Below are 26,198 nucleotides of genomic sequence, written 5' to 3'. Positions count from 1 at the left end.
GCTGTAAGGAGCAGCTGTAAGGAGCAGCTGTAAGGAGCAGCTGTAAGGAGCAGCTGTAAGGAGCAGCTGTAAGGAGCAGCTGTAAGGAGCAGCTGTAAGGAGCAGCTGTAAGGAGCAGCTGTAAGGAGCAGCTGTAAGGAGCAGCTGTTGTAGCAGCTGTTGTAGCAGCTGTAAGGAGCAGCTGTAAGGAGCAGCTGTAAGGAGCAGCTGTAAGGAGCAGCTGCAAGGAGCAGCTGTTGTAGCAGCTGTTGTAGCAGCTGTGAGGAGCAGCTGTTGTAGCAGCTGTGAGGAGCAGCTGTTGTAGCAGCTGTTGTAGCAGCTGTAAGGAGCAGCTGTAAGGAGCAGCTGTATGGAGCAGCTGTATGGAGCAGCTGTATGGAGCAGCTGTAAGGAGCAGCTGTATGGAGCAGCTGTTGTAGCAACTGTAAGGAGCAGCTGTTGTAGCAGCTGTATGGAGCAGCTGCTGTAGCAGCTGTATGGAGCACACACCTCAAATCCTCTCTGCTGTCTGCTGAGCGTCAAGGGAGGAAGGTCGTCGTCTGCTCCGGGGCTCTGTGGGGACCAGCGGGATGAGGGGGGACTTTGGGCCATCACGGGGCATGGGAAGCAGGGGGACTTTGGGTAATCACGGGGCACGGGGAGCAGGGGGACTTTGGGTCATCACGGGGCACGGGGAGCAGGGGGACTTTGGGTCATCACGGGGCACGGGGAGCAGGGGGACTTTGGGTCATCACGGGGCATGGGGTGCAGGAGGACTTGAGTCACGGGGCGTGGGGAGCATGGGGACTTTGGGTCATCACGGGGCAGGGGAACTTTGGGTCATCACGGGGCGTGGGGAACAGGAGGACGTGAGTCACGGGGAATAGCGAGGTTGAAAGTAATTCTCGCACGGTCGACAAGCCCGAGGTGTCGGCACTCGTTGTTAATTTTGAAAGGATAGAGTTGCCTGTAACTGCTCATGCCCGCCTGTACACCCGCCGCTTCTCGTCCAAATGAATGCACTATTTCATGTATACAGAAATTGATTGCTACATCATCATATATCGGGTTGCCACAACGCAGTTTTGGAGTAAATTTATTCGTGGAGTTAAAAAGACGCAAAGAATTAGAAAGAAATGTTAATGTACAACACTGGCAGAGTTGGGCAACAACAGAAAAAGCATCAACAACAAAGCGACACTCAATGGTATTAAGATTTGTACGTGGTTTGATGTGTTGCTGGCAATGATACGATTACATCCTGATATGCACATTTACAGGAATGAATAAAAAAACTTTATTTCAAAAGAAAAGGCCAAATTTCTAAAAAAAATACAAATTATTTTAATTACCTCAACGATATTTAATCAACTGAGGCTAAAGGGCATTGAGGTGCAGATGAGGCGAAAATTATTTACAATTCATACAATAATCTATGAGCTAAGTAAGAATAATCATACCTATTTTCGTCTCTCAGAATGAAATCGATCATTCATAAAGCATTCATTCAGATTAGCTCAAGAAAACCTACATCGAATGAATTGTAGAAAGTGAGGCCTGGATCAATTAATCATCACCAGCAACGAAATAAAGTTCAAGGCAGTTACACCGAATATTTACCATCTCTTGCCACACAAAAAAAATCTACGGCTCTCAGTTATAGCTTTTCATAAAGTTTCGTTGATAGTGCGTGACAATAATTAAGATGGCGTATTTGAGTTGGGCAGACTCGAGACGGATTACCTTTATATTTAAGGTTAACGGTTATACAGCTAGTAATTAAAAGAAAAACACATAATTGTGGCATTGGAAGAACATGAGACCCGCAAGATTATATCAACCTCAAGATGCATGTATTTATTTAGTATCTGAGTTGCTGGTGCGAATGAAGCGTGTGAGGGAGAAATACATCGTTAGAAGGTAAGCATGGGACGTTACAAGACTGGCGGGAGTCAAGCTTGGGGCTGTATAGTTACATGGCACAAGTTGTTACTCACCTTCCGTAACGCGAGGTCAGTGTCAGCTGTGCGAACAACACTCGCCCACTTCTCCCTGCAGGAAAATATAGAAATTTCACACAGAGAAGTGAACAAAATTAATGAAATTTGGTCCAGACGACCGAAACGATTACAGTATGGGTGGGTTTTATGGGCAACGCATCGCTAGCAAGTTTCTTGTGCTGTGCACCACCACAGCACCAGCGTGGCGGTGCAGTGGTGAAAGACTCAGTCTCTCGCACCCAGCGCCCAGGTTCGAGTCCCACTGCGGACAAGTTCTGCCGGGAAGCTCAGCTCATGGTCAACTCAGCCATTCATCCAACTCTGGTTGATAAATGAGTACCTGGCTTGTCCAGGGTGTTGTGTAATGCAATCAAAATGGTTCTGGCGGGTCAGCGAGCCAGTGATGGTCGTAGAACTACCAGTGGCACAGAGTGCCCGGAAAAACTGACCTATCACCCCCCCTCCCTAGTCGGCACTACCAGGATGGGCAATTACAACAACAGTTACTTGTCCAACAAAATTCACTGCTGCACCACACTGGCATTACATTTACGACGTGTGTGTCAAATCATAAGCCCAATACAACTGGACACAATTTTTATCCCTTCACATCGGAGGAAATGAGGTTATACTGAAACGTTCATTCAGAGATAGAACTTTTTATGCGAGTGGAGGGCACTCGTGAAACGATCTGAAATAACCGTTTCACCAGAGCAGATGTTAGCCAGAGACACACTGGCGGCCCTGAGAGACTGTTTACACAGAAGCAGAGGACGGCTAAGAGTGGACGATGCCTGAAGGTGGAAATCAATTGCGGATGACGGTCACCCATCGTCGACGTCGGAGACGAAGCATAGGATAGAACTCACCCAGGGACAGCCCTCACCCAGGGACAGACCTCACCCAGGGACAGACCTCACTTAGGGACAGACCTCACTTAGGGTCAGACCTCACCCAGGGACAGACCTCACCCAGAGACTCACCGGCGGGCGGGCGGGTGGACGGCATAGCGGCTGAGGTCGGCGACGACGGCGGTGGCCACGACGGGTTTGCTGCCGAAGGAGCGGTGGTCGAGCACCCGCAGCGTCAGCGGCGGCATGTAGACCTCCTCCCGCGGCAGCTCCTGCCACGCGCCGCATCGTCAGTCTTACTAAACTCATGCTTATTGTGTTTATTGTTCTATGGTATAATATATATCGAGCGCATTATTGAACCAGCCACTCGCGGCATCAGCCACTTAGATCCCAAGTCAATCAGGAAACCAGCCACTCACGACGTCGAAGCAGAGGTGGGGGGAGTCGAAGTTAGGGTTGGTCCTGAGGTTGGTCATGACGCCGCTCGTCACGCGCTGCCCCCCGCACTCAAACTCCACGGACGGACGCGTGACGGCCTGCAGCTCGAACGTCGTCATGTTGCGCACCCCCCAACATAGCACCTGCGCAGTGGGGGTGGTTACGTCACCGCACTCCAATATTCACAGTGGGGGAGGGTTGCTGTTGTTGCACCGACATGAATTACCATATTACAAGCCGCCGTCAAATCGCAGCTTTTTCAGACCGCGTCTGTTGTGGTATTAGTTGATCCTACTGCGGTAGCTGTTTCTACTGCTTATTATCTGTTTATCTGTCAATATCGAACAATGATGATGATTAAAAATATAAAGATGGTTTGAAAATGTTTCTTATCAACCAGCATACAGTTAATTAAAGCCTGTTCAGAAACTAAAGATAGATTACGAGCTAAACTTGCGAAAACTGCATTTGTGAACTCGTGTTCCTCCACACACTTTGCTGCACGATGAATGCTCTGGTAGTGCACCTTGATTCATTTTAGGCAAGGTTGTCTGCTACAGCAATAACTAACGGAGTCTGGTCCCACAGGCCGCTCGTGGTTACATTCCCACTCGTCAAATAGCTCCCTTCACATGACAGGCAGCCCCATGATGACAAGCAGCGCCACTCCTCAAATAGCCTCACGTGACAAGCAGCCCTACTTTTAAAATTGCCCCACATGACAAGCATCCCCACATGACAAGAAGCTTCACATGATATAGAATCGAATCCTGCATGGAACAAAAAGTACCTATTTCTGAATGTGTATAATGTGGGAAATAAATCATGCCGTTAGTGATATATTTTCTTCAGAATCAGTCTGCCTCAACTGGTCTTATGAGGATTCATGAACTTCAAGAGAATCTTCAACTCTTTGTCTACTGACTGTAACTCTCCTTACCAGGCACGCTTCTTGCCTCACCTCGATCCTGGTCTTCTGCAAACGAGGCCGGACCTCAAAGGGCACCATGTAGACGTTGCCCCTGGTAGGGGGAGCGTCGTCCAGGCCCCCCAGCAGGAGTTCGAAGGAGGCCAGCAGCTGTCCTTGTCCTTCACCATCCCCTGCATGGGACAAGAGTCGTGGTGTCATGCCCCCCATCAACCAGCTGGTGCCCACACAACAAGATTTAGGGGGCGATGCCTCCTGCCCCCATCAACCAGGTGGTCCAACACAACAAGATTTAGGGGGCGATGCCCCCTGCCCCCATCATCACCCAGACAGTAACCCACCCTTGTGAGCAGCGTGTGGGACGAGTGGGTGCCAGCGCAGGGGTGTGGGTGTGTAGCCACACTGGGGGTCCTGCACGGTGGGTTCACACACCGCCACACCCAGCGCCTCAGGAGCTCCCTGTGCGACACAAGCAAGCGCTGGATGAGGCATCCAAAACACCATTTATTTAGAGCTACATTTTTCAAACTTCTTATCTTCTATAAATTATCAACGACGTATGACGGGACTATTACCGTGAGAGGATAATACCAAAAGAGGATTTGGTCAACATATAGGAAGGTACTGACAAAACATTAGAGAATTGAAAACCAAAATTTGGGCTAAGCTTGTCCTGATTGATACTCCTAACTTAAAAATCCCTGTTCAGCTTACGCTGAAGTCGGATCAGTTACTGAACTCAAGTCAGTTAATACGCGGGGGAGATGCGATCATAAGAGGAGGGAAGACATGGAGGGTAATATGTACGGTGACATCCATGATAATGTCTAGGATGACAGCTAGAGTAACGCCTAGGGTGACGTCTAGAGTAACGCCTAAGGTGGCGCCTAGGGTGGTGCCTAGGGGATGTCTAAGTTAAATTTGAGTGACATCTAGGATAGCATCCTTTGTGATATTTAGGGTGACATAGTGGATAACATCTATGTGGTATTTAGGTAACATCTAGGCTCTAGGGTGACGCCTACGGGAGATTCCAGTTCCATCTGAGTGACCTCTAGGATGGCTTGTATGGAGGAAAATGGAGTGACATCTTTGGTGACTTCTAGGGTGACATATGTGGCAACTGGCAACTCACCCTGGCGTCCCAGTCGAAGACGTGCACAACTACCGCTGGGGGACGACCTGGGACGCCCTGCAGGTCCTTTCTGAGCAGGTGTCCCGCGATGGGAACCTTGTCGAAGATGAGGGTCTCGTCCCACGTGGGACAGAGCGTTGCCGACGCGCGCTCCGTCTGCTGCGTCCCATCGCAGAAACTCACCACCGCGAACGGGTCTGAGGGACGTACGGGGGACGTATAAGGGGTCTGAGGGACGTACGGGGGACGTATAAGGGGTCTGAGGGACGTACGGGGGACTTTATAGGAGGTCCGTCAGACGTACAGAGGAAAATCAAAGGGCCTGTATGACGCACAGGAGATCGTTAAGGGGCGTTAACGGACATTATGAGGCAAGAAACAATTCCGTTTGCAAACAAATATTTTCATCGTTTCGTTGAGACAATTTTCATCTTCATCATTGCATTCACAGCGACGAAGATTACAAGTATTTCATAGTTGCGAGCTCCAATTCCAGTCTCACCTGAAAGGCCAGTCTTGTCACCAGCTGCCAGGTCGCGTGCCTGGTAGAGGTGTGCCCGCAGTTGGTACAGCTGGTGTTGGGAGCTCACCACGTACTGCCGAGGGCAAGCCTGTAGCTGGGGCGCACCATCTGTACGACGCAAAGCGAGTGTTATTAATCAGGTTAAAGTAAAAATTTTTGTCTTCTCTACAAGTAAAAACTTCAAATATTCGCTAAAACTTCCTCTTATCATGTGACCACAAAACAAGGCTTATCCATAACTTTCCGAAATTGCATTTCACTCAACACGAAATTGTATCTCACGCCCGTCACTGTCCCCACAACGACGATGATGTCCTGCTCACCGGACTCGCTCTTGACGAGCAGCCTGGGGACGTGTATGACGGCGGCGGGGGACGAGGGGACCACCTTGCGACGCCAGCGTCGTCGTCTCACCACGTCAACACGTCGCTCTCGCTGGTGGAAGCGGCGGCCGAACAGCGAACTGTACTCCCACCCCTCCACCGACCCCTCTGCTGGCTGCAATAACTTTTAGTTAACTATTGAAACTAGAATGATGAAGGTAAACTGCACAACTGTTACGATCCAACACTTGATTATAAACTGCTTAACTGCTGAGACCATCTGTTGAAGCACAGCTGTCGAGGTCCGACTATTGAGGCCCTACAGTTGAGACCCAGCGGTTGAGACTCAACTACTGAGGCCCAACAGATGAGACCCAGCAATTACAGTCCGACAGTTGAAGCCTAACAGTTAAGGCCTGGCTGTTGAGACCCAGCTGCTCAACTGCCGAAATCCAACTGGCAACCTAAGCCTAATAACGCAGTTGGGTAGCGCAGTTTGTGGCGGCCAAACTTCAAACAATCTAAACACTATCTAACCGAATCATAATGATCATCTGAATCATTGGCATAAATTATTGGTTGACCGTGACTGCATTTGCTTTGAAGATCATCTTAAGAAATAAGTGCACCAGTCCTGTCACACTGTGTCACAGCCTTCAGCGAATGTTATTTGAAGTGTGGGGCATTCTTACATGCCGAGGCAATCAGAGTTGAACTCCCCTAGGTGATGGAGCCGAGCTCACTTCTAGAGAAATGTTGGTTGAAGTGTTTACTTCACTTCCGGCAACGTCCGCATTTGGAACAGCATAGAAATAAGGCTCGTCTTTTGAATAAATAAAATGAGCCGCTACCAATCTCAGGATAAAGTTTAAATTTTATGTCCTTCCGGTACTAGGTACACGTGTTGTCAACATGCTGGTACCTTTTCAACGTTGCCGGTACGATGACGCTCCCGGTACCAGCGCCGGCGCCGCAGGACGTGGTACATCTTCTGCTGGGGGCACCAGCCGACCACGCCCTTCTGCACGGTGTACTCCCAACCCTCACAGTCCACTGCGCGCTGCACGTCTGTCTGCGCCCACGTGCAAGCAATAATCTCATCAATCTATTACATATTGATACGAATAGTATTGTATTACAGTATCGTCCTTTGCAGTAGGATTTTTATCGTCAGTTATCAACAGCCGGTTATCAATATTCTTAGCACAATTATTGTTCGTGACGGCTCTCGTCTCCTGACTAGGCTATTGGCTCACTTTACGACCTGATCAAATTGGGAAAACTCGGTTACAGTTTTCACAGTATATAACTTTGAAATATTATTGGCGAATTATTGGGACTTCGTTATATTTATATATAACTACGACTTCATTTACTTGATAATTGTTTTCGCGAACAGATACCTTCTTAGTTTACCGGGACTGCACATATATGCTTAAAGCAGACGCATAAATTGTCAAAGAGTGGAAATTTTCACATTTTGATTATTCAGCAGTAAGATATGTAGGAAGCCGTCATATTTTAATCGATATTCAGAGTTGATCATGTATCAGTCATTTTTAACCAAATATTTTTTATACCATTAATCGCAACTACCTTTGTATTTGTAATGTAACATTCACTATGAGTATTGAATATAAATAATACACAAGAAAATGAATAATTTTTCAGCTTTCTGCTCGATGAAATTTGTACCGAAGTCAGGTACACATTTATGTTGCAATAAATTGCGGACGAAGGTGCCATTTTGATGCCTGGTATCATGGATACCGTCATATCTGTCCTCTGCACCTGTCACCATGAATGTAAAGAAGGTGGGTTCTTAAAAATCATTTTTTCCACAGTTTTAATAGAATTCATGTTATTTCTTTTCCCCGTGACATATTAAAGTAGATTCTTTTGCAATTTTTTTTTAATTTTCTGAAAGCTCATTTGCATTAGAATAGAATATAATAGAATAGAAGTTTCGATACTGAAGAAATAGGCCCATGGAAGATGGGCCCATTTCTTCAGTGCCGACATATTTCTGATCCAACAGTTTAAGGAAAAACAGCCCCTGGCTGTTCAAATTCTAGCCAGGACAAGACTTTCGCGAGTTTAGGAAAGAATTTAGGAGAGAATTCAAATGTTGGGAAACGAATAAGCCCAGAATTGAGGGACTATCGAAATGAAGCACGATAGCACGAGTATGTACAAAGAAGAGGAATTTACAAACGAAGACGAAGTGAACGAGAAACACATTCATAAAAAAGTACAAACGCAGCAGAACGTTATAAAACTTTATGAATTTTAAATTTGTGAAAGCGTACAAATGCTCGAGTACGTACAAATAGGAGAGAAAGTGAAAATGCGGGCTAAATTATATCAGAATAAATACAAGTCTACGGGAATTAAAATTGAGAGAGAACGAAGAATTATTCACTTGCAGTGTTACATACAATCCATATACCAGGGAACGTCGCATCAAACAAACTGGGTTTGATTGATTGAAAGCCAGAGGAGCTGTGATACATTTAAGTCTAAATGCTTGATGCTCGTATAATACAAGTAATCATGTCAGGCCTACAAAAATCACAGACAGAAGAGGCCTCTGCATGCGCCTAAGAAAATCTGTAGTGAAACAAATGCAAGGTACAGGACGTACCGTCCACAAGTCCCGCCACGTCCAGCCGCTGGGGCACTGAATGTCGTCCCTGGGTGTGGACGGGTCGCCCCTGGCGTCCGCCCAGTGTGTGGGGGCATCCACCCAGCCTCCAGCAGGCACCCGCACCTGCTGCTCGAACACCTCCTCCGAGAACACCGCGTGGCCCGCGTCCAGGTTGAATTTGATGCTGCACATCATGCGGTTGTGGTGATGAGGGATTATTGGTGACGATGGTGATACTCACCTGGGGTCTGAGACTATATATATATTAAGCTGGTACCTGGGGTCTGAGGCGATGAACCAGTCAACTGGGATCTGGGGCAGTGAACCAGCCACCTGGGGTCTTAAATAACTAACATGCAGTCACCTAGGGTTTGGAACAATGAACCAGTCATCTGGGGTCTGGGGCGATGAACTAGTCACCTGGGGTCTGGGGCGGTGAACCAGTCACCTGGGGTCTGAGGCGATGAACCAGTCACCTGGGGTCTGGGGCGATGAACCAGTCACCTGGGTCTGGAGTACCTAACCAGTTTCCTCGGGTCTGGAGCAATGAACCAGTCACCTGGGGTCTGGTGTGCCTAACCTGTTACCTGGGATCTGGAGCGATGAACCAGTCCCCCTGGAAGTGCCAGCCCTCAGGACACGAAATGGAGTTTTTCTGAAGTGCCACCAGGCCGTCGGCGTCGGAGAAGGGAGGTCGGTTCATGAGCGGTCCCTTGCTGGTCCACTTGCCAGAACCGACGGAGGTGACCTGGTTCTCATAGGTCTCGGCGTAGACCGTCAGCTGGAGATCAGGTCGCTGGTTCCACCAGTCCTGAACCTCTTCGGTTCGTCCTAACCAAAGAGACGCACGAACCAGACCAGCCGTTTGCCCAGTGCCTTGAGAAAGGAGTATCAACCATCAACAAAATTGCAGTAGTTGGGGTGATACTTATGTGTCCAACGATACAGTTGTTCCAACTACTGACCTACTGAATTAAGTGGCATCTATTGACTCAGTGTTCATAGTAACAAGTGGGTGTCTCTTGACTCCCTAAACCAAATGACATATTGATGCACCCATTGACCCACTGAGACGTGCTTCCTTCCCCGTACTCACTGGGACAGGTGACGGGGTAGCAGTAGAAGGCGCCACTGCGCCGTCCCGCTGACGAAGGCTCCCGTGAGTGCAGCACGTCCCTGGCAGGCACCCTGACGTACGCCAGGCGCTTCGTCCCACTCACCAGCCACATGAACACGTCAGGGATGCTCGACTGCGGCTGCGGGGCGACCAAGACGTCAGTATAAAGGCGATAGAGTGAGGGTATATGGTGATGCAGATGATGCGTGGTCACGTCGTTGTGGAGTGCCCAAGACTAAAGTCATGTGAAGCTTAGGATGAAGTCATGTGAAGCTTAGGATGAAGTTATGTGGTATCGCTAAGGAAACGTTGTGCCATTGTGAGATCATTAGAGTGACATCTCTACGAGATCTTGGTCACCGAGGCTCACTCGTGCAGCTCAAGTATTAAAATTACACAAGAACCTGTTGCCATCAGCAATCTCAGGTATACCACTCACCCCAATATCACCACTCACATGGAAACGCCCTTGACAACAATTTCACGTCACACATTGGAACACCACTCACCCTGAAACGTCACTCACGCCTATTTCACCACTCACTCGGAAACACAACTGACCCAAACTCGCATTTCTCTTCCTCAATTCTTCTTCAATTTCTACGAAAAAAGTTATCTGGAAGAACGGAAATCCAACCTCCTGCGCGAGAAGTGTGAGGACGTCACGAGCGTCCTGTAACTGCTGCAGGGACTGTTCCAGGATCTCCTCCTCCAGCACCTCCCCTTGGTTAAGGCTCTCGTCGGTAAGCCTCACGAGGAGCATTTCCTTATCTTCCTGTCGTGGGTGACCAGCTTCTGCCTCTTCGCGCTGCAGGAGGCGCTGCAAAGTCTCTTCGCAGCTCGCCGCCAGTTTTGCCAACTGACGCTCCCGACGAAGGCGCATGTGAACGTCGAGAGACGTGTCACTGTTGCGCAGAGGGTCTGGTAACGGCAGGGGCGCCCTGCGTCACATATAAAGTCACAGGTTACACTCACGCAGATGTAACGTATGCGGCTATTGATCAGCCCTAATGACCCCGGTAGTTGATGCGCGCCGTAAGCATTACACGTAATTATGGGACGATATTTACACCGTCCTGATGCTTTCTAGTTTCATCTTAGCCTCATTTGCAATGAAATTACCAAAGGTAACATAGAAATAAATTGAAGACAATTCAATTTCAAGAAATTAAATGTTTATTCGACGAGTCGTTGCCTTCATAATGAGTATTGAAATGACCTGTTCAGAACCTGTAGATCTAACCTGCAGAAAGTAATCGCTCTCTGCAGACTCTCCTTGAGCAGCACCGCGACCAGCTTGTTGTCTCTGTTTCTATTGCAGCGCATCTGCTGCTGCAGGCTCTGCAGATCTTCCTCCAGCGCCTGGCGTAAACGTAAACTTCCAGTAACAAACCAAAGAAAACGATGGAAAATCCTATAATTAAGAAAAGTTGTGGAGAAAATTTTCGGATCTTGAAAACTGCTGAAAAAGATTTTGTTCAGTTTTAGCTTCAGTTGAATGAGCATTGCTAAAAATACACATTAATAAGATGTACCTTTTATTATAAATATTTTTAGCTCGATAAACCTGCGAAGCAAGACTATTCTTGTTCACACAAGTTATGTATAAAATTAGCCAGCTAATTTCGATGCGACTTAATACAACAGCCACAATAGATAAGGTTGAGGAAACAATAGTGATTGCCACTGAATAGTATCCAAGGCTGCGACAATAGTGAGCGTATCTTGCACCAGCGTATCCTAGACCAGCGTATCCTGCACCAGCGTATCCTGCACCAGCGTATCCTTCATGTTATTAGGTGCGTGTAACATCAAGCAGGATAGTACCTGCGATATAACATGTTATTGGGTGCGTGTAACATCAAGCAGGATAGTACCTGCAATATAACATGTTATTGGGTGCGTGTAACATCAAGCAGGATAGTACCTGCGATATAACATGTTATTGAGTGCGTGTAACATCAAGCAGGATAAGTAGGTAGCTTTGTATCAGGCTTTGTAGATCGATGGACACCGACACTCACTCCAGGTGTCGGTGGGAAAACCTACTCAAAGAGATGAATTTTTTCACATGAAAAACACGCCCAAGACGCAAAGGATAATGAAAAAACTTTCCTGATGAAGTAGTTAGATAACTAAAGCTATTAATTACAATGGCAAAAAAATTGCATGTCTTGCTAAAAATATAATAACCCTAAAGGGATACTCTGTTTTGATAATTTTTGGTCTCTTTCGAACGGAACTTTGTCAGGCGACGATATTAAGTGACCTCTATCAAGCGAATATAAACAATTGGGGTTCATTATCTAATATATATCTGTGAAGCTCTACGCGCTTTTTTAACCCTGAACTGGAAATAAATAAGGGCTATTCGTGCGCGTTTCGACGAAACTTATCTTGTTGCAAAAGAAGGGTAAGAAGTTGGAAATAAAAACATGATATTTTTATTTAATATATTTAATCTTCGCTCATTGGAAAACATAAATTTTCCTTCAAACAATAAGATTCATAAGCTGGATCAACGAACAGAACGTGTGCTGCGTTTGGAAGTTCAAAGTAAAGTCCCCAGATTCCACTTACTTGCATCCGTCGAAGACAGGATTGGCTGGATGCGTCGTGGAGGGCGACGGCAGTTGCGAGTTCTCCAGCTTGTTGCCGAAGTGTCCGATGGAAACCTCGACCTGCAGGGGCTTGCTGGCCTCCGTCAGCAGCGACACGTGCGTGAGGTGAGCCAGCAGCGAGAACTGCCGCGTGGCGCGGTGGTGCTGAGGGCGACAATGAATGAAGTGGTAGTGGCGTGAACTGCCGCGTGGCGCGGTGGTGCTGAGGGCGACAATGAATGAAGTGGTAGTGACGTGAACTGCCAGGTGGCGCGGTGGTGCTGAGGGCGACAATGAATGAAGTGGTAGTGGCGTGAACTTGCGCGATGAGCAAGAAACAGCTGAAAATATAACGGCTACACTCTAAGCTCGAATATTGGGTAAAAAGTAATTCATACAAATGCCCATATAATACACACCCGAACTTTGTGGAAGTCTTCTAGTGACATGTTGGTGAGGGGAGATGAGGGATAAGCCCCCACTGAAGTGTGGAGGGAGACCAGCACTCGACCTCTGAAGGATACTCCCTCGAGAGTCCCCTTGTTCCGTGCCGAGTCCTGCGACGACTCCCACACTTCCCACTCCCTCTGGGCACCGTAGAAATTTACATACGAAGGACCGAACGTGGGTAGGTAACCTGTCAAGACGAGATGCTTTCATTCACATACCGTTTAATGGATATTCGGAAAATCACTTGCACTTTCATACCCAAACATTAAGGCCTTCACTCGCTAGCCTCCGCTGTCAACTTAGTTAAGGGAGCCTTATTTTTGAGAAAACGCAACAATGCAGCCAACGAAAAAAGGAATTTCTTTGTCACGCCTTAAGTGTCGGTTATTGTTGCCATTGATGCAAACCGGATACCCATCGTTGACCAACGCCTAATATGGCATTTAATTGTGCCGCAGTGCCGAGAACTTTCGACACGGCGCTTTAGCGATGTCTACATCTATCCTACTATTATTTATTCATTTCATAGCCACCTTAGACAGATGATCTGAAAGTTTGTTCATAGTCTCTCGACTTTGTTTTCTTAAATACCTTCTCGAAAACCAACGTAAGTTACGATCAGTTTATAGGTTATATAATCATGTACTTATAATGAACAAACGCGGAAAGCCTTCTATTCCCAGCCAAAGTGGCGTTTACAATGCCTCGGCGTTGACAGCCGCTGATGTTATAAAATGTCATCATCATGCATGGTGCCATTTACCGGTACCGGTAAATGGTACCGGTACCGGTCATATGGTACCGGTACTAGATCCGGAACCAGCAACAGAATCACGGTCTTATCACCAGCATTATTGTTTGCATGGTACAAGCTTCGGTACCAGCAACTGCTTGGTACCAGCAACTGCTCGGTACCAGCACCATGCAATAACTGCACGGTGCCAGTATCTCCGCTTAACCGCCAGCGCCGCTACCCACCGTCCTCCCCCGACGCCGAGATCGCGTTGACGGGGATGACCGCCGTACCGATGACGTCATCGTCGCCCACGCGGTCCCTGTAGGGGATCATGAGTGGTGAGGGGATCGTGAGTGGTGAGGGGATCGTGAGAGGTGAGGGGATCGTGAGTGGTGAGAGGGTCGTGAGTGGTGAGGGGGTCGTGAGTGGTGAGGGGGTCGTGAGTGGTGAGGGGGTCGTGAGTGGTGAGAGGGTCGTGAGTGGTGAGGGAGTCGTGAGTGGCGAGGGGGTCGTGAGTGGTGAGGGAGTCGTGAGTGGCGAGGGGGTCGTGAGTGGTGAGGGGGTCGTGAGTGGTGAGGGGGTCGTGAGTGGTGAGGGGGTCGTGAGTGGTGAGGGGGTCGTGAGTGGAGAGGGCCGCGTGAGTGGTGAGGGGGTCGTGAGATACAAACTGTTCAGTACTCTGCCCTGAGAATCGCCACAGGACACACACGTGTTACCAATGCACAACATCTTCAAGACGAAACAGCTGTCCTGCCTCTGAAAAACCAATCATGTGCAGATGACGGCCTCGCAGCGGAGGGAGAAGAGTAAACTGGAAGAGCACCCACTGAGAAGTCTGATAAATCAAAAGCCAATCAGACTCAGGAAAAATATCATATACAACAGTGAGTATAGCACAAAAGTGCTCGACTGCAACCAACAACAGTGATAGCAGCGTGGAGGTGAATAGAAACATGAAGACGTTGCATACCACCGCAGTCGAGAGATACCTAGAATCGAGAACACCCAACAAGATTCTAAACGCACCAGCACCTAAAGCAAACGAAACAGAGAGGACTTTGGACCGAGGCATGGGGCGCACAATGGCGCAGTTAAGGGCGGGGAAATGCCCAATGCTTAGAGAGTGCCTCAATAAGGTCGATGAGGCTAATTACCCTCTGTGTCAAAACCATACCCACAACCCACAACACACAACATCTGTTTGGATGTGCTGAAATTCCAACCAGCCTGCAGCCTGAAGATCTATGGAATGAGCCAGTGGAAGTGTCCCAAGTAATCAGAGTATGGCAAGACCGGCTCGGCGCTCCGGAGGGGGGTGGGCGTGGGCGGCCTTGGTCGGGTGACGCCATGGTAATCATCATCATCATCATCAGGGGGTCGTGAGTGGTGAGGGGGTCATGAGTGGTGGGGGAATCGTGAGGGGTGAGGGGGTCGTGAGAGGCAAGTCTCACCAGTCCATGAGGGTAAGTCTGAGGGTGTTGCACATGGAGGGGAAGAGGAAGCCCAGGCTGAGGGTCTGCCGGAACTCGGGGCTGTCGTTGCAGTAGAGGACTTTGGTCTGCACCTCCCGCCCTGCGTAGCCCGCCACCAGGTATGGGTCTACGAGCTCCTTGGACGCCTTCCCGATGCCCAGCACCTCCTTCAGCGTCTGCATCGTGCCGGAGTCCACTGGAGACATGGGTAGGTATCGGTGATACAAGGGAAGTGCAGTGCATGGTTCACTGCATGGTCCAGTGCATGGTTAACTGCACGGAGTTCACCGTGATTCTCTGAAGACGTATCTACTTCTGTGTAGTTTTGCGATTCTAAACTAACTTGACGAAGTATATCGAAGCAAAGAATCATATAAAACTTAATTAAATATATAAAATAAGTTTAAATGTTGCTGCGATGCCCCTCACTCCTGGGCAGGTCGTGGGCGCAGTAGACGGCGAGGCTGAGGGCGGCAGGCTGGAGGTGGACGCCAGCCGCCCACAGCAGGTTGCCCTCGACGTCGTCAGCGTCGGATTGCGTCACGGGCATGGGGGGGCAGCTCTGTCCTGGCCCTAGCACTGCCACGCTCACCCTCAGGTACCCTGTCGTGGGGCAGTGCACGTCGTCAATATGATAGAAGTTATTATGCATATTAATATTTATTTATTCATAGGTTGTAGCGGAAGAGAAGAGAGAAGTTACATATTTATATTATTTGTTCATAGGTTGTAGCGGAAGAGAAAAGTGAAGTTATAATACATATTTATATTATTTATTCGTAGGTTGCACCGGAAACCCTGGAACAAAGGAGAGCAAAGCGTTGAGCCTCACGCCGGTGTGACGTGCTCAGCACAACGCAAGTCCAGGTCTATTTCAAGTGACAACCAAGTTCTTCATTAAATAATAAGTATCTTGTGAAACGAATAGGATTTATAACCACTAAAGTGGAGGGCATACAGCTCAAGACGTTGATGATGAACTCGTCTGTATTCGAATACAATCGAACTTTCCGATAACAAACTTTGCATTTCAGGATACCAGAACAAGCGGACGATATTTGATGATCCGGTTTGATGAGTATATTAGAGTCAGGATGGGTGAGCACTCACCCTGCACGGTGGGCGTCTCCTCCTCAGGATGGGTGAGCACCAGCCAGCGGTTGACGAGTGCGTGTTCAGGCTGCCCGTACACCAGGCCGAGCTCGCACTGCGTCAGAAATGCTACCGAGTTTCTTTTTAGCCGATAACATATAATATATAATCTATTATCTAATATAATTTTCAATCTATTACAATCTATAATCTAATATAATCTATAATCTAATTCGTTAATCAGCTTCACATGTTATCTGTGTAGCCTAACTAGCCTAATGCATCAGGCCATAAATGACACCTGTGCAGTACGAAGGATAGTCAGGCATTAGTTACTTTACTCTTCACTCACGTACATTTATTATCGATTAACAAAGATGCTTCGTAACAACGGGAATTTTGAAGGAAGTTGATTAAGAAATACAAGAGTTTTGACCCACCCTGAGTCTTGACCCACCCCGAGTCTTGACCCACCCCGAGTTCCTCATGACGCCACATGACACCCCCTCATGACGCCACATGACACCTCCTCATGACGCCACATGACACCCCCTCATGACGCCACATGGCACCCCCTCATGACGCCACATGCCACCCACATGTGACGGGATGCATATTATGTGATATATTCATTTTTATTTTTAGGAGCACCGCTTGGACCACGTGTTATAATGATTCTCTTTTGTTAGATTAGTGACTCAATATGATTGTATATATTTTCATGACTATAATGTGGAATCTCGTTACTGTGATATTATTTTGTATGACTAAGGAATGCTTAAGCACATTTTTATTTCGTGACTGAAACAAGGAATCTCATTTGTTGTGATATCATCTGTCTGTAGCGTTGCGTGCAATCGTCTGCTAGGCGCCATGCGTCGTCTGCTAGCCCTGACACGTTTAGACTAATTTCTATGATATGTTAGTCGTAAAATATTACTTGACCTGTGATTTATTCGCTTTAATGTACAATTATTTTGTCAAATGACTTTATTCTTTTGTGATAATACTAATGATTTGCTGTTGTCCGAGAATCAGCGCTGTCAACCTACGATACCATCGTTAAAGTGAAGACGGCTAGGCCGCCATCTTGCGTAAGGAAGGTAGACATCTTAGAGGTAGATGTTCTATAAGAAGTCGATTATAACTTGTAGTCATGTTGTCAAAAAGTTGAACTCTTTATTAATATGATTTTATTAGGTGATAATACTTCTCATTGCATTTGATAATGCTTAGTCAATGTTCATTTGTCTAGTCTATTGACGAACTGGTAACGACTCACGCGCTTGCAAGTTAATTATCCTTGAGAGTTATTCTATCTCATATCAACTTTCATTTATCATTATTTGACCAATATTATGATTCTATTTTATTGTAATACATATACTATATTATCTGTATTTTTTGCATATAGACGAATTTAGTAGCCCATTTCTTGACCTACATTGTAAACTGGGTGTCGAGGTAAGCTCATTTTGGCTGAGTTACCCCCTCATTGTGTGCGCTCAGAAGTTGTGTGTGCTCAGTGTTACTGGGTTGGGGTGACATGGCTTCAACTTGAAATTACGGAACGCTGCGGAGGATTAGGTGGGAATATAGCCCACCTAGGGACTCCGATGGTTCCGGTTTTCTATGAGGGCTTGTCCTCATAGAAGGCCGGAAGCATCAGAGTCCCCAGGTTGTCTATATTCCCACCTAATCCTCCGCAGCGTTCCGTAATTTTCCAGCGATTGTCGAGGAGGCCGTTCAATTCGAGCTTTATCATCGTGGCTGTAGACATGATGCAATTCGTTGCTCCGGTGTCGACTTAATTAAGCGATGACGGATTATCCCTAATAGTCAATGTCACTAGGAGACTCTCTTGATCGAAATATTTTTCAGGTCGCTAACACAATATATTGCTTGCGTTTTAAATTTGAATTATATGAATGTCGTTATTCATGAAATATTCCTCTACTTCACATAAAAGTTCCTTCAGTCGTATTTGCGCTTTCCTTTTTAACACGTTTTTCTTAGCTTAGCTTCGCGTTTGTTTGTTGTTAACATTGACAACGAAAATTAGCCCACTTCTGATTGTTCTAGATATCTGAAATTCGGTATGCAGGCTATTTTCGCCTAACAATTTCAGATACAATCATAAAAACTAGCAATTAGAGACCAAAATTAGTTTAATTGAGTAAAGTATATATATACTATATATATAGTATGACGTGCGGGCGCTCACGTTATAGACGAGCAGGCGCTAACGCTGCGTATCATCGATACGTACGTCAAGTAATATTTACTCAAATATTAATAGTTTTTCTTGTGGACTAAAAAGTTGAAAATAAAATACTTTAAAAAACTTTTTAAAAACCACGTTTTTCTTGTGGACTAAAAAGTAGAAAATAAATTATGGCTCGCCTCAAAAGAACGTGGGTCGGGCTGTACGTTCACCATCAAATTTCCAAAATCCGTGTGTTGCGTGCTTTTCGCTTTAATCATAAATCTGCCCGACACACGTTTTTTGGGGCGAGCCATAATTTATTTTCTACTTTTTAGTCCACAAGAAAAACGTGGTTTTTAAAAAAGTTTTTTTAAGTATTTTATTACGTTCTTTCCTTGGTCCGATTTACTGCCTTTCCTGTACAAACGATTGGCGATAGTCTCAACTTCTTAATTCCAGTTGATCGCGGACTGAGGTTATGTAGGTATGGGCCGTAGTCATGCTACTTCAGGTGGAGTGGAATTTCGTGTTTTTAATTATTAACACGTTCTTCTTAACTCAGCTTCGCGTTTGTTTGTTTGTTGTTAAAATTGACAATGAAAATTAGCCCACTTATGATTTCTCTAGAGATTTGAAATTCGGCATGCAGGCTATTTTCGCCTAACAATTTCAGATGCAATCATAAAAACTAGCAATTAGAGAACTAAATTAGCTTAATTGAGTAAAGTATATATATATATATAGTATATATAACCCACCTGCGTCTTTAACTTAAAAATGAATGTTGTACATTTGAAACGTCGTTAAATATTAAAAATGTCTATTGGTAATTTAATTTTCAATCTTCCAACACCTACGAAGAATTGCAGGGTGATATATATCTATTTTATTGTGATATATTATATTATCTATTTTTTTGCATATAGACAATTTTATCAGCCTATTTCTTGTACATTGTAAACGGGGTGTTGAGGTAAGCTCATTTTAGCAGAGTTACCCTTCGCGGGAAAGTTGTGTGTGCTCAGTGTTACTGGGTTGGGGTGCACATGTTTCGACTCGAAATTAAGTAGCCAGATCTGGGCTTCTAAGAATAAACTCCACCGTAGACGAGGAAGTAACTCTTAATGAGTTCCGCTAACGGACTAATAACGACGTAGGTGGAGTTCTTGCTTAGGCCCAGTTGCTGGTAGCGCGCTGGGACGGCTAGTTCCCGTGCCGAGCTCTTCTCGTGTTGTGGGGGCTTATAACCTCTGCACTCGAGCTATTTGGCAGCGTTCTGGTACAGCTTCTGCGGTACCGTTCGCGCTTCTCGTGTCGTGGAAGTTAACACTTTCCACGCTCGAGAGTAATCGGAATTTAACTAGTGCACTAGGGCCATAACCCCTAGTCTCTGCGTTCGTTACCGGCATCTCGGTGCGGTTACGTATCATTTGCTGTCCGTTTTTGTGATTTGGCAGGGTATTACGGCTAGAATCCCTAGTCTCTGCGGCTGGTCGTTGGCATCTCGGTCCGACTAGTTCCCGTACCATTTGCTGTCCGTTTTTGTGAGTTGGCAGTGTATTAGGGCTAGAACCCCTAGTCTCTGCGGCTGATTGTGAAGCATCTCTGTGCGGTTAGTTCCAGTACCATTTGATGTCCACTTTGTGATTCTTGCAGTGCATTAGGGCTAGAACCCCTAGTCTTTGCGGCTGGTCGTTGGCATCTCGGTGCGGTTAGTTCCCTTACCATTTGCTATTCATTTTGTTATTCTCAGCCCTGTATTAGGGCTCATACTGTGTGGTTTCTCGGCTGTTTGTACTCCTGAAGTGTCCAGCCTTTTTCCGTTAACTTTTGGACTAAGACGAATAATAAATTGTGCGCCTAGTATGAAGAACCTTGTAATTCGCCTGAAAATTACCAGTTTACTACGATAAGTTTCTTGTATTTATTCCGCCTCTCTCCAACGCAAGGGAATTTAGAGCCGGACCAAAGAGCGACTCTTTAGCCCTTGTGTTTAGGATCAGTACGAAAGTTTCCGCCAAGTCGGCACGCTACCAGTAATTATTTCAACTTCGCGGCGGTGTTTCCGGTAGCACACACATGAAACTCACACATGACACCCTCTCACGACACCACATTACACCCCCTCATGACGCAACATGACACCCACACATAACGCCACATGACACCCTCTCATGACGCAACATGACACCCACTCATGACGCCACATGACACTCACACATTACGCCACGTGACACCCACACATGACACCCACTCATGCCGCCACATGACACCCACACATGACGCCACATGACACCCACATATGACGCCACATGACATCCACACATGACACCCACACATGACATACACACATGACATACACACAAGACACCCACACATGACGCCACATGACACCCACACATGACGCCACATGACACCCACACATGACACCCCCACATGACACCCACACATGACACCCACACATGACACCCACACATGACACCCACACATGACACCCACACATGACGTCACATGACACCCACACATGACGCCACATGACACCCACACATGACGCCACATGACACCCACACATGACACCACATGACACCCCCTCATGACGCCACATGACACCACGTGCCCCCCACTCATGACGCCACATGCCCCCAGTCATGACGCCACATGACACTCCCTCATGACGCCACATGACACAACATGACACCCCCTCATGACGCCACATGACACCCACACATGACGCCACATGACACCCCCATCATGACGCCACATGACACCCACTCATGCCGTCACATGACGCCACATGCCCCCCGTCACCTTGAACTCGAGGAAGCTCTCCAAGAGTTCGCTGGGCAGGCACTCGGCGGTGAAGAAGAAGAGCTGGTTGAACCACGGCGCCTGACTGCCCTTCAGCACCCTGGGGGAGACGTGGGCAGATATAACTTCCGGTAATTTGGGACAGAGTGTGGGACAGGTTTAGTCCTTAGCAATCTGCAAAGGACGAGAATTATTTGCTCTTCAGCACGCGGGCAGATCGAGAGAAGAGGCACACTGAAACAAAATATATGACAGTGGCGATCAACACCGCAACGTATTCTTGAATAATAAAATCGCGTACTACTCTTGGTGCAGGTTAGAAAAATCTCGTAATGGCGGTACAGACAGCACCCAGCACCTGACGGTACAGACAGCACCCAGCACCTGACGGTACAGACAGCACCCAGCACCTGACGGTACAGACAGCACCCAGCACCTGACGGTACAGACAGCACCTGACGGTACAGACAGCACCTGACGGTATAGACAGCACCTGACGGTACAGACAGCACCTGACGGTACAGACAGCACCTGACGGTACAGACAGCACCTATTGTGTTAATTAGTACAACCATTAATACCTGTGTCCTCTTTATTGTGTTAATAAGTTCAACCATTATTATTTGTATTCAGGTTATTGTACTAGTTCAAAGAGGCCAAACGCTCCGTTTATTGTGAACGATTTTTAGCGTGAAATCTACGATGAAGGAGTGACTATACACGTGAGTTCACGTAGGAGTGATACAAGTAGCGCCTCTTAAGTTAATAGGCAATCGCAATTATAGGCAATGATCAATCTGTCCGATACAGTAACACGATTATTACTTCAAGTCAGAGATAGCGTGAGGTCACCCAGCCCTTCAAGATCTTTTTTCGTTCAAGTGTCTGATATTTAATGTTTTATATTCTGTGTTAAATATTAAATAAGTGTAAGGCATTATTGAAGCGGCTCAAATTCAAGTGAATGCTCGATTGCCGCAAATACATTGTACAAAGAAATTTATTTGTATTTCCATTGAATGTGCGTGAAAAATTTGTCGAACCACTTTGCTTATATTTCTACCTCACGTTTAAATTTAGCGACCATCAGCAAGATTTTGAGAAAGTAACGAGGTATAAGAAATATATATTTAGGCTCTAACTTGGCGTAAGCCAACGACGGAGAAGTTGCAACACAAGTTCAGGTCGCGCCAACTTGCCTGAAACTTGGTGGGGACGTTGGCAAGGGCGGTGGGCTTGCCGGCGTCGGAGGAGCCCTTCTGCAGGGGCGGCGCCCCTCCTGCAACGAAAGGCGCTTTTTGTCTATAATGGGGCCAGCAATATTGTTATATTATATTATTCCAGCCATTAGCGCTTGTTAGCGTCACGTTACGCTACACTATTTCATCCCCCAATGAGGAAGAGGGGCTCATATAACATGAAGGGGGGGCTCATATGATGGGGGGCAGGAGCTGACCTGCCGTGACCTGGTGCGGGGACGCCGGGGACGTGGTAGGTGGGGACGCTGCTGCCGTAGGCGGGACGTCGCCGGCAACTGAGGGAAACAGTGGCAGGTTAATGTAGGTACAGTGGCAGCCACTGAACTGACAGTGGCAGCCACTGAACTGACAGTGGCAGCCACTGAACTGACAGTGGCAGCCACTTACCAAAATCGAGGGTGTAGCACACCGCCATGTTCAGGAGGCCCACCTGCGGGGGTGTAGCACACCGCCATGTTCAGGAGCCCCGGGGTGGGCAGGTCGCCCGCGTCCAGCAGCGGCTGCTGCAGCTCCAGCGTCCCCGAGGCGCCGGGCACCTGCAGGAGGTTGCGCAGCGGCAGGCTGGCCTTCCCCATCAGCCTGGGGACACGGGGCTCATACAGATAATATAGCAATGGTGGTAGTGATATAATGGTAATAGTGATAGTAATAGTGATAGTGATAGCGATAGTGATAGCGATAGTGATAGCGATAGTAATAGCGATAGTAATAGCGATAGTAATAGTGATAGTAATAGCGATAGTAATAGTGAAAGTTTTAGTGATAGTAATATAATTGTAATAGTGATAGTATTAGCGATAGTAATAGTGATAGTACTAGCGGAAGTTTGAAATTTCGTAAGCTATCATTTGTGGGGTTGCAAGATTATTATTAAGTCAGATATTTTATAGTCTCCCAAAATGTCTTTAATAGTGAACTCGAATTTATTTTCATATCTTGGAAACCAGAATAATCTATCCAAATGGTCTTCGGATTTCAAGAATTCCATAAGCGAACCGATACGTGGTTTCTTTTCTCCAGAATTCCAGAACTTGCTAATCGTTGGCACCTCTCCCAGCTCCAAGAACGTCTGTCTAACGAGAACTCAATCAAAGTGAGGAGCCAGGTTTCTGGCTCTGCTTTATCCCGTTCCAGTGATTTCAGCGCATTCCAAAGCGACTCCAACTTAATTCTCAATTGTGAGAGTGGTAGCTTATCCTTCTTCGTGTCATTTGATATGACAAGCTTCCGCAGTTCCCTCACAGACACTTGCAGCAGGAGACCTCTAATGTCGTATCTCCCCTTCAATGCCGCAATCGCTTTGCTATTATTTTTCGCCGTGGGTGGTTAGCATTCTATACAGTTTGTTTGGCTGTACTCCCATATTTCAGTCCGTGGAAAAGATACCCGAACTTCACGCTGTCGCCTAGCGACTCATCTTCATGGATCCTAGCGTACTACACCCACCATCCAAGCCATTCTAACAAGTTCCCATCGAACACTTACCTCAATCTTGGTAACTTGTCAGATCTTACGACCTTGTTTTGGCTGTGCTGCTGCACTCGGACAGTGGAGGTGAATGCGAAGGGAATTCAGTTTTGAACTGCAAAGCCTCCTTCTTCTCTATCTCTGTATTAAAAATTTTTTTGTCGTACGCGTCACATATTTGAAATTCTTCCTCAATGATACTGTCTTCAGTTTCCTCGCTAATCATGAAGTTTTGCTGTTCAAAACTGAGTTCCCTTCGCATCCACCGCCACTGTCCCAGTGAGACAGAAATATAAAATTGTAAGAATTGTTCTGCAGGATCTACCCTACCTCAGTTCACAATTTCTGTGTTGATCTCAATATAATAATTAGTCAGTCGCCAAGTATACAATGATTTACACTAATAATTACCATTATTTCATATAAATCTTCAAGCTCCCCAAAATTTGACCTTCAAATTAATTATCGTCGCTTTCAATGTTAAATTTTTACCATCCGATTTACAAATTTGCGATTGTTTTTACATCTTTTACCTTCGTGTAAATCTGTTTCGAATCGCGAGAAGAGCTACTGGCGGTGTACTAGCTACGAAAAACGCACTGGCCACAGAAATATAGAGCTCAGAAAAAATATTTGGGAGACTTAAAAACTATCTTGCAACCACCAAAATGATAACTTACGGAATCTCGCATATGGTAATAGTGATAGCAATAGTGATAATGACAGTAATAGCAATAGTGATAGTAATAGTGATTGATAGTGATAGTGATAGTCTTGGAGTATAGTTCTTTGAATTAAATTATTTCACCGATTCACATGTAATACTGACTTGTTCCAGCCGAGCCTCTCGTAGTCTTTGACTTCAACCTCCATGGTCTCGTCAGGACGAGGGGGCTTCTCCGACACGTCCCACTCCAGCTCCTCATTCCACTCTGGGGTTAGAGTACTTTTCTGCACACTCGTCTTCTTCTTCACACCTGTGACAAGTGACCAAGTCGGGTGAGCAACTTCTGCACTCAAGCACATAGCTGCTAATTATGACATCGCTGCTACTGCAAGTATGGTAGCCAAGTTGTACTTGGTAAACAAAGAAAACCATATATTCTCTCGTTGAACTAGATTATTATAGTGAGTATTTTCAAGTTGGATTACTCTGCGCTGCATGTTTTGAATAGAAAAGTTGTTATTACTGCACAAGATCGAGTTACCTTGGAAGCTGACGGTGACGTAGGGGTCACTGAGTCCACCCAGCGACTCGTGGTTGACGAGGTTCGTGGCATTCTTGATGGTGAGTTTAAGCGACATCTCAGAGTGTCGGTGACAGTGTTTTATTCTTAATTAACTTGACCAAGTACACCCCATTAGGTACAGCACTAGCAATACGACTGGAGGGAGGAGATGTAATTAGGTACAGCACTAGCGACACGACTGAGGGAGAAGATGTAATTAGGTACAGCACTAGCGACACGACTGGAAAGAGGAGATGTAATTAGGAACAGCACTAGCGACACGACTGGAGGGAGGAGAGGTCACTATGTACATCACTAGCTAGAACATATTTAGCTCGACGTCTCACGCATCAAAGGCTCTACGTCTCACGCAAAAAAGGCTCGACGTCTCACGCAAAAAAGGCTCGACGTCTCACGAAATAAAGGCTCGACGTCTCACGAAATAAAGGCTCGACGTCTCACGAAATAAAGGCTCAACGTCTCACGCAAAAAAGGCTCGACGTCTCACGAAATAAAGGCTCGACGTCTCACGAAATAAAGGCTCGACGTCTCACGAAATAAAGGCTCAACGTCTCACGCAAAAAAGGCTCGACGTCTCACGAAATAAAGGCTCGACGTCTCACGAAATAAAGGCTCGACGTCTCACGAAATAAAGGCTCAACGTCTCACGCATTACAGGCTCGACGTCTCGCGCAAAAAAAGGCTCGACGTCTCACGAAATAAAGGCTCGACGTCTCACGAAATAAAGGCTCGACGTCTCACGCATTACAGGCTCGACGTCTCGCGCAAAAAAGGCTCGACGTCTCACGAAATAAAGGCTCGACGTCTCACGAAATAAAGGCTCGACGTCTCACGCATTACAGGCTCGACGTCTCGCGCAAAAAAGGCTCGACGTCTCACGAAATAAAGGCTCGACGTCTCACGAAATAAAGGCT

General features: G+C 46.7%; 1 protein-coding gene across 1 annotated transcript in view; it reads right to left on the bottom strand.

Moving 5' to 3' along the window:
* Positions 1–25,479, bottom strand: part of LOC108666080 (myoferlin) — a 32,829-nt gene extending 7,350 nt beyond the window's left edge. The window contains exons 1-28 of the mRNA XM_047883450.1: positions 25,243–25,479; positions 24,864–25,011; positions 22,998–23,146; positions 22,765–22,842; positions 22,508–22,587; positions 21,719–21,858; positions 21,285–21,408; positions 16,313–16,409; positions 15,632–15,805; positions 15,182–15,398; positions 13,973–14,049; positions 12,964–13,181; positions 12,525–12,709; positions 11,188–11,322; positions 10,582–10,885; positions 9,924–10,083; positions 9,415–9,703; positions 8,825–9,011; positions 7,103–7,252; positions 6,181–6,355; positions 5,837–5,965; positions 5,335–5,531; positions 4,541–4,658; positions 4,233–4,372; positions 3,253–3,414; positions 2,963–3,102; positions 1,977–2,031; positions 3–552 (exon numbers count right to left, since the gene is read on the bottom strand). Of these exons, the coding sequence (XP_047739406.1) occupies positions 3–552; positions 1,977–2,031; positions 2,963–3,102; positions 3,253–3,414; positions 4,233–4,372; positions 4,541–4,658; positions 5,335–5,531; positions 5,837–5,965; positions 6,181–6,355; positions 7,103–7,252; positions 8,825–9,011; positions 9,415–9,703; positions 9,924–10,083; positions 10,582–10,885; positions 11,188–11,322; positions 12,525–12,709; positions 12,964–13,181; positions 13,973–14,049; positions 15,182–15,398; positions 15,632–15,805; positions 16,313–16,409; positions 21,285–21,408; positions 21,719–21,858; positions 22,508–22,587; positions 22,765–22,842; positions 22,998–23,146; positions 24,864–25,011; positions 25,243–25,339 (4,675 nt within the window). The 5' untranslated portion in view covers positions 25,340–25,479. The remainder of the gene's footprint in view (positions 1–2; positions 553–1,976; positions 2,032–2,962; positions 3,103–3,252; positions 3,415–4,232; positions 4,373–4,540; positions 4,659–5,334; positions 5,532–5,836; positions 5,966–6,180; positions 6,356–7,102; positions 7,253–8,824; positions 9,012–9,414; positions 9,704–9,923; positions 10,084–10,581; positions 10,886–11,187; positions 11,323–12,524; positions 12,710–12,963; positions 13,182–13,972; positions 14,050–15,181; positions 15,399–15,631; positions 15,806–16,312; positions 16,410–21,284; positions 21,409–21,718; positions 21,859–22,507; positions 22,588–22,764; positions 22,843–22,997; positions 23,147–24,863; positions 25,012–25,242) is intronic.
* Positions 25,480–26,198: the final 719 nt, after the last annotated feature.

Source organism: Hyalella azteca, unplaced genomic scaffold (genome assembly GCF_000764305.2).
Source record: "Hyalella azteca isolate HAZT.00-mixed unplaced genomic scaffold, Hazt_2.0.2 contig12899, whole genome shotgun sequence".
Lineage (NCBI taxonomy): Eukaryota > Metazoa > Arthropoda > Malacostraca > Amphipoda > Hyalellidae > Hyalella > Hyalella azteca.
This window is presented reverse-complemented; position numbering and strand designations above follow the sequence as displayed.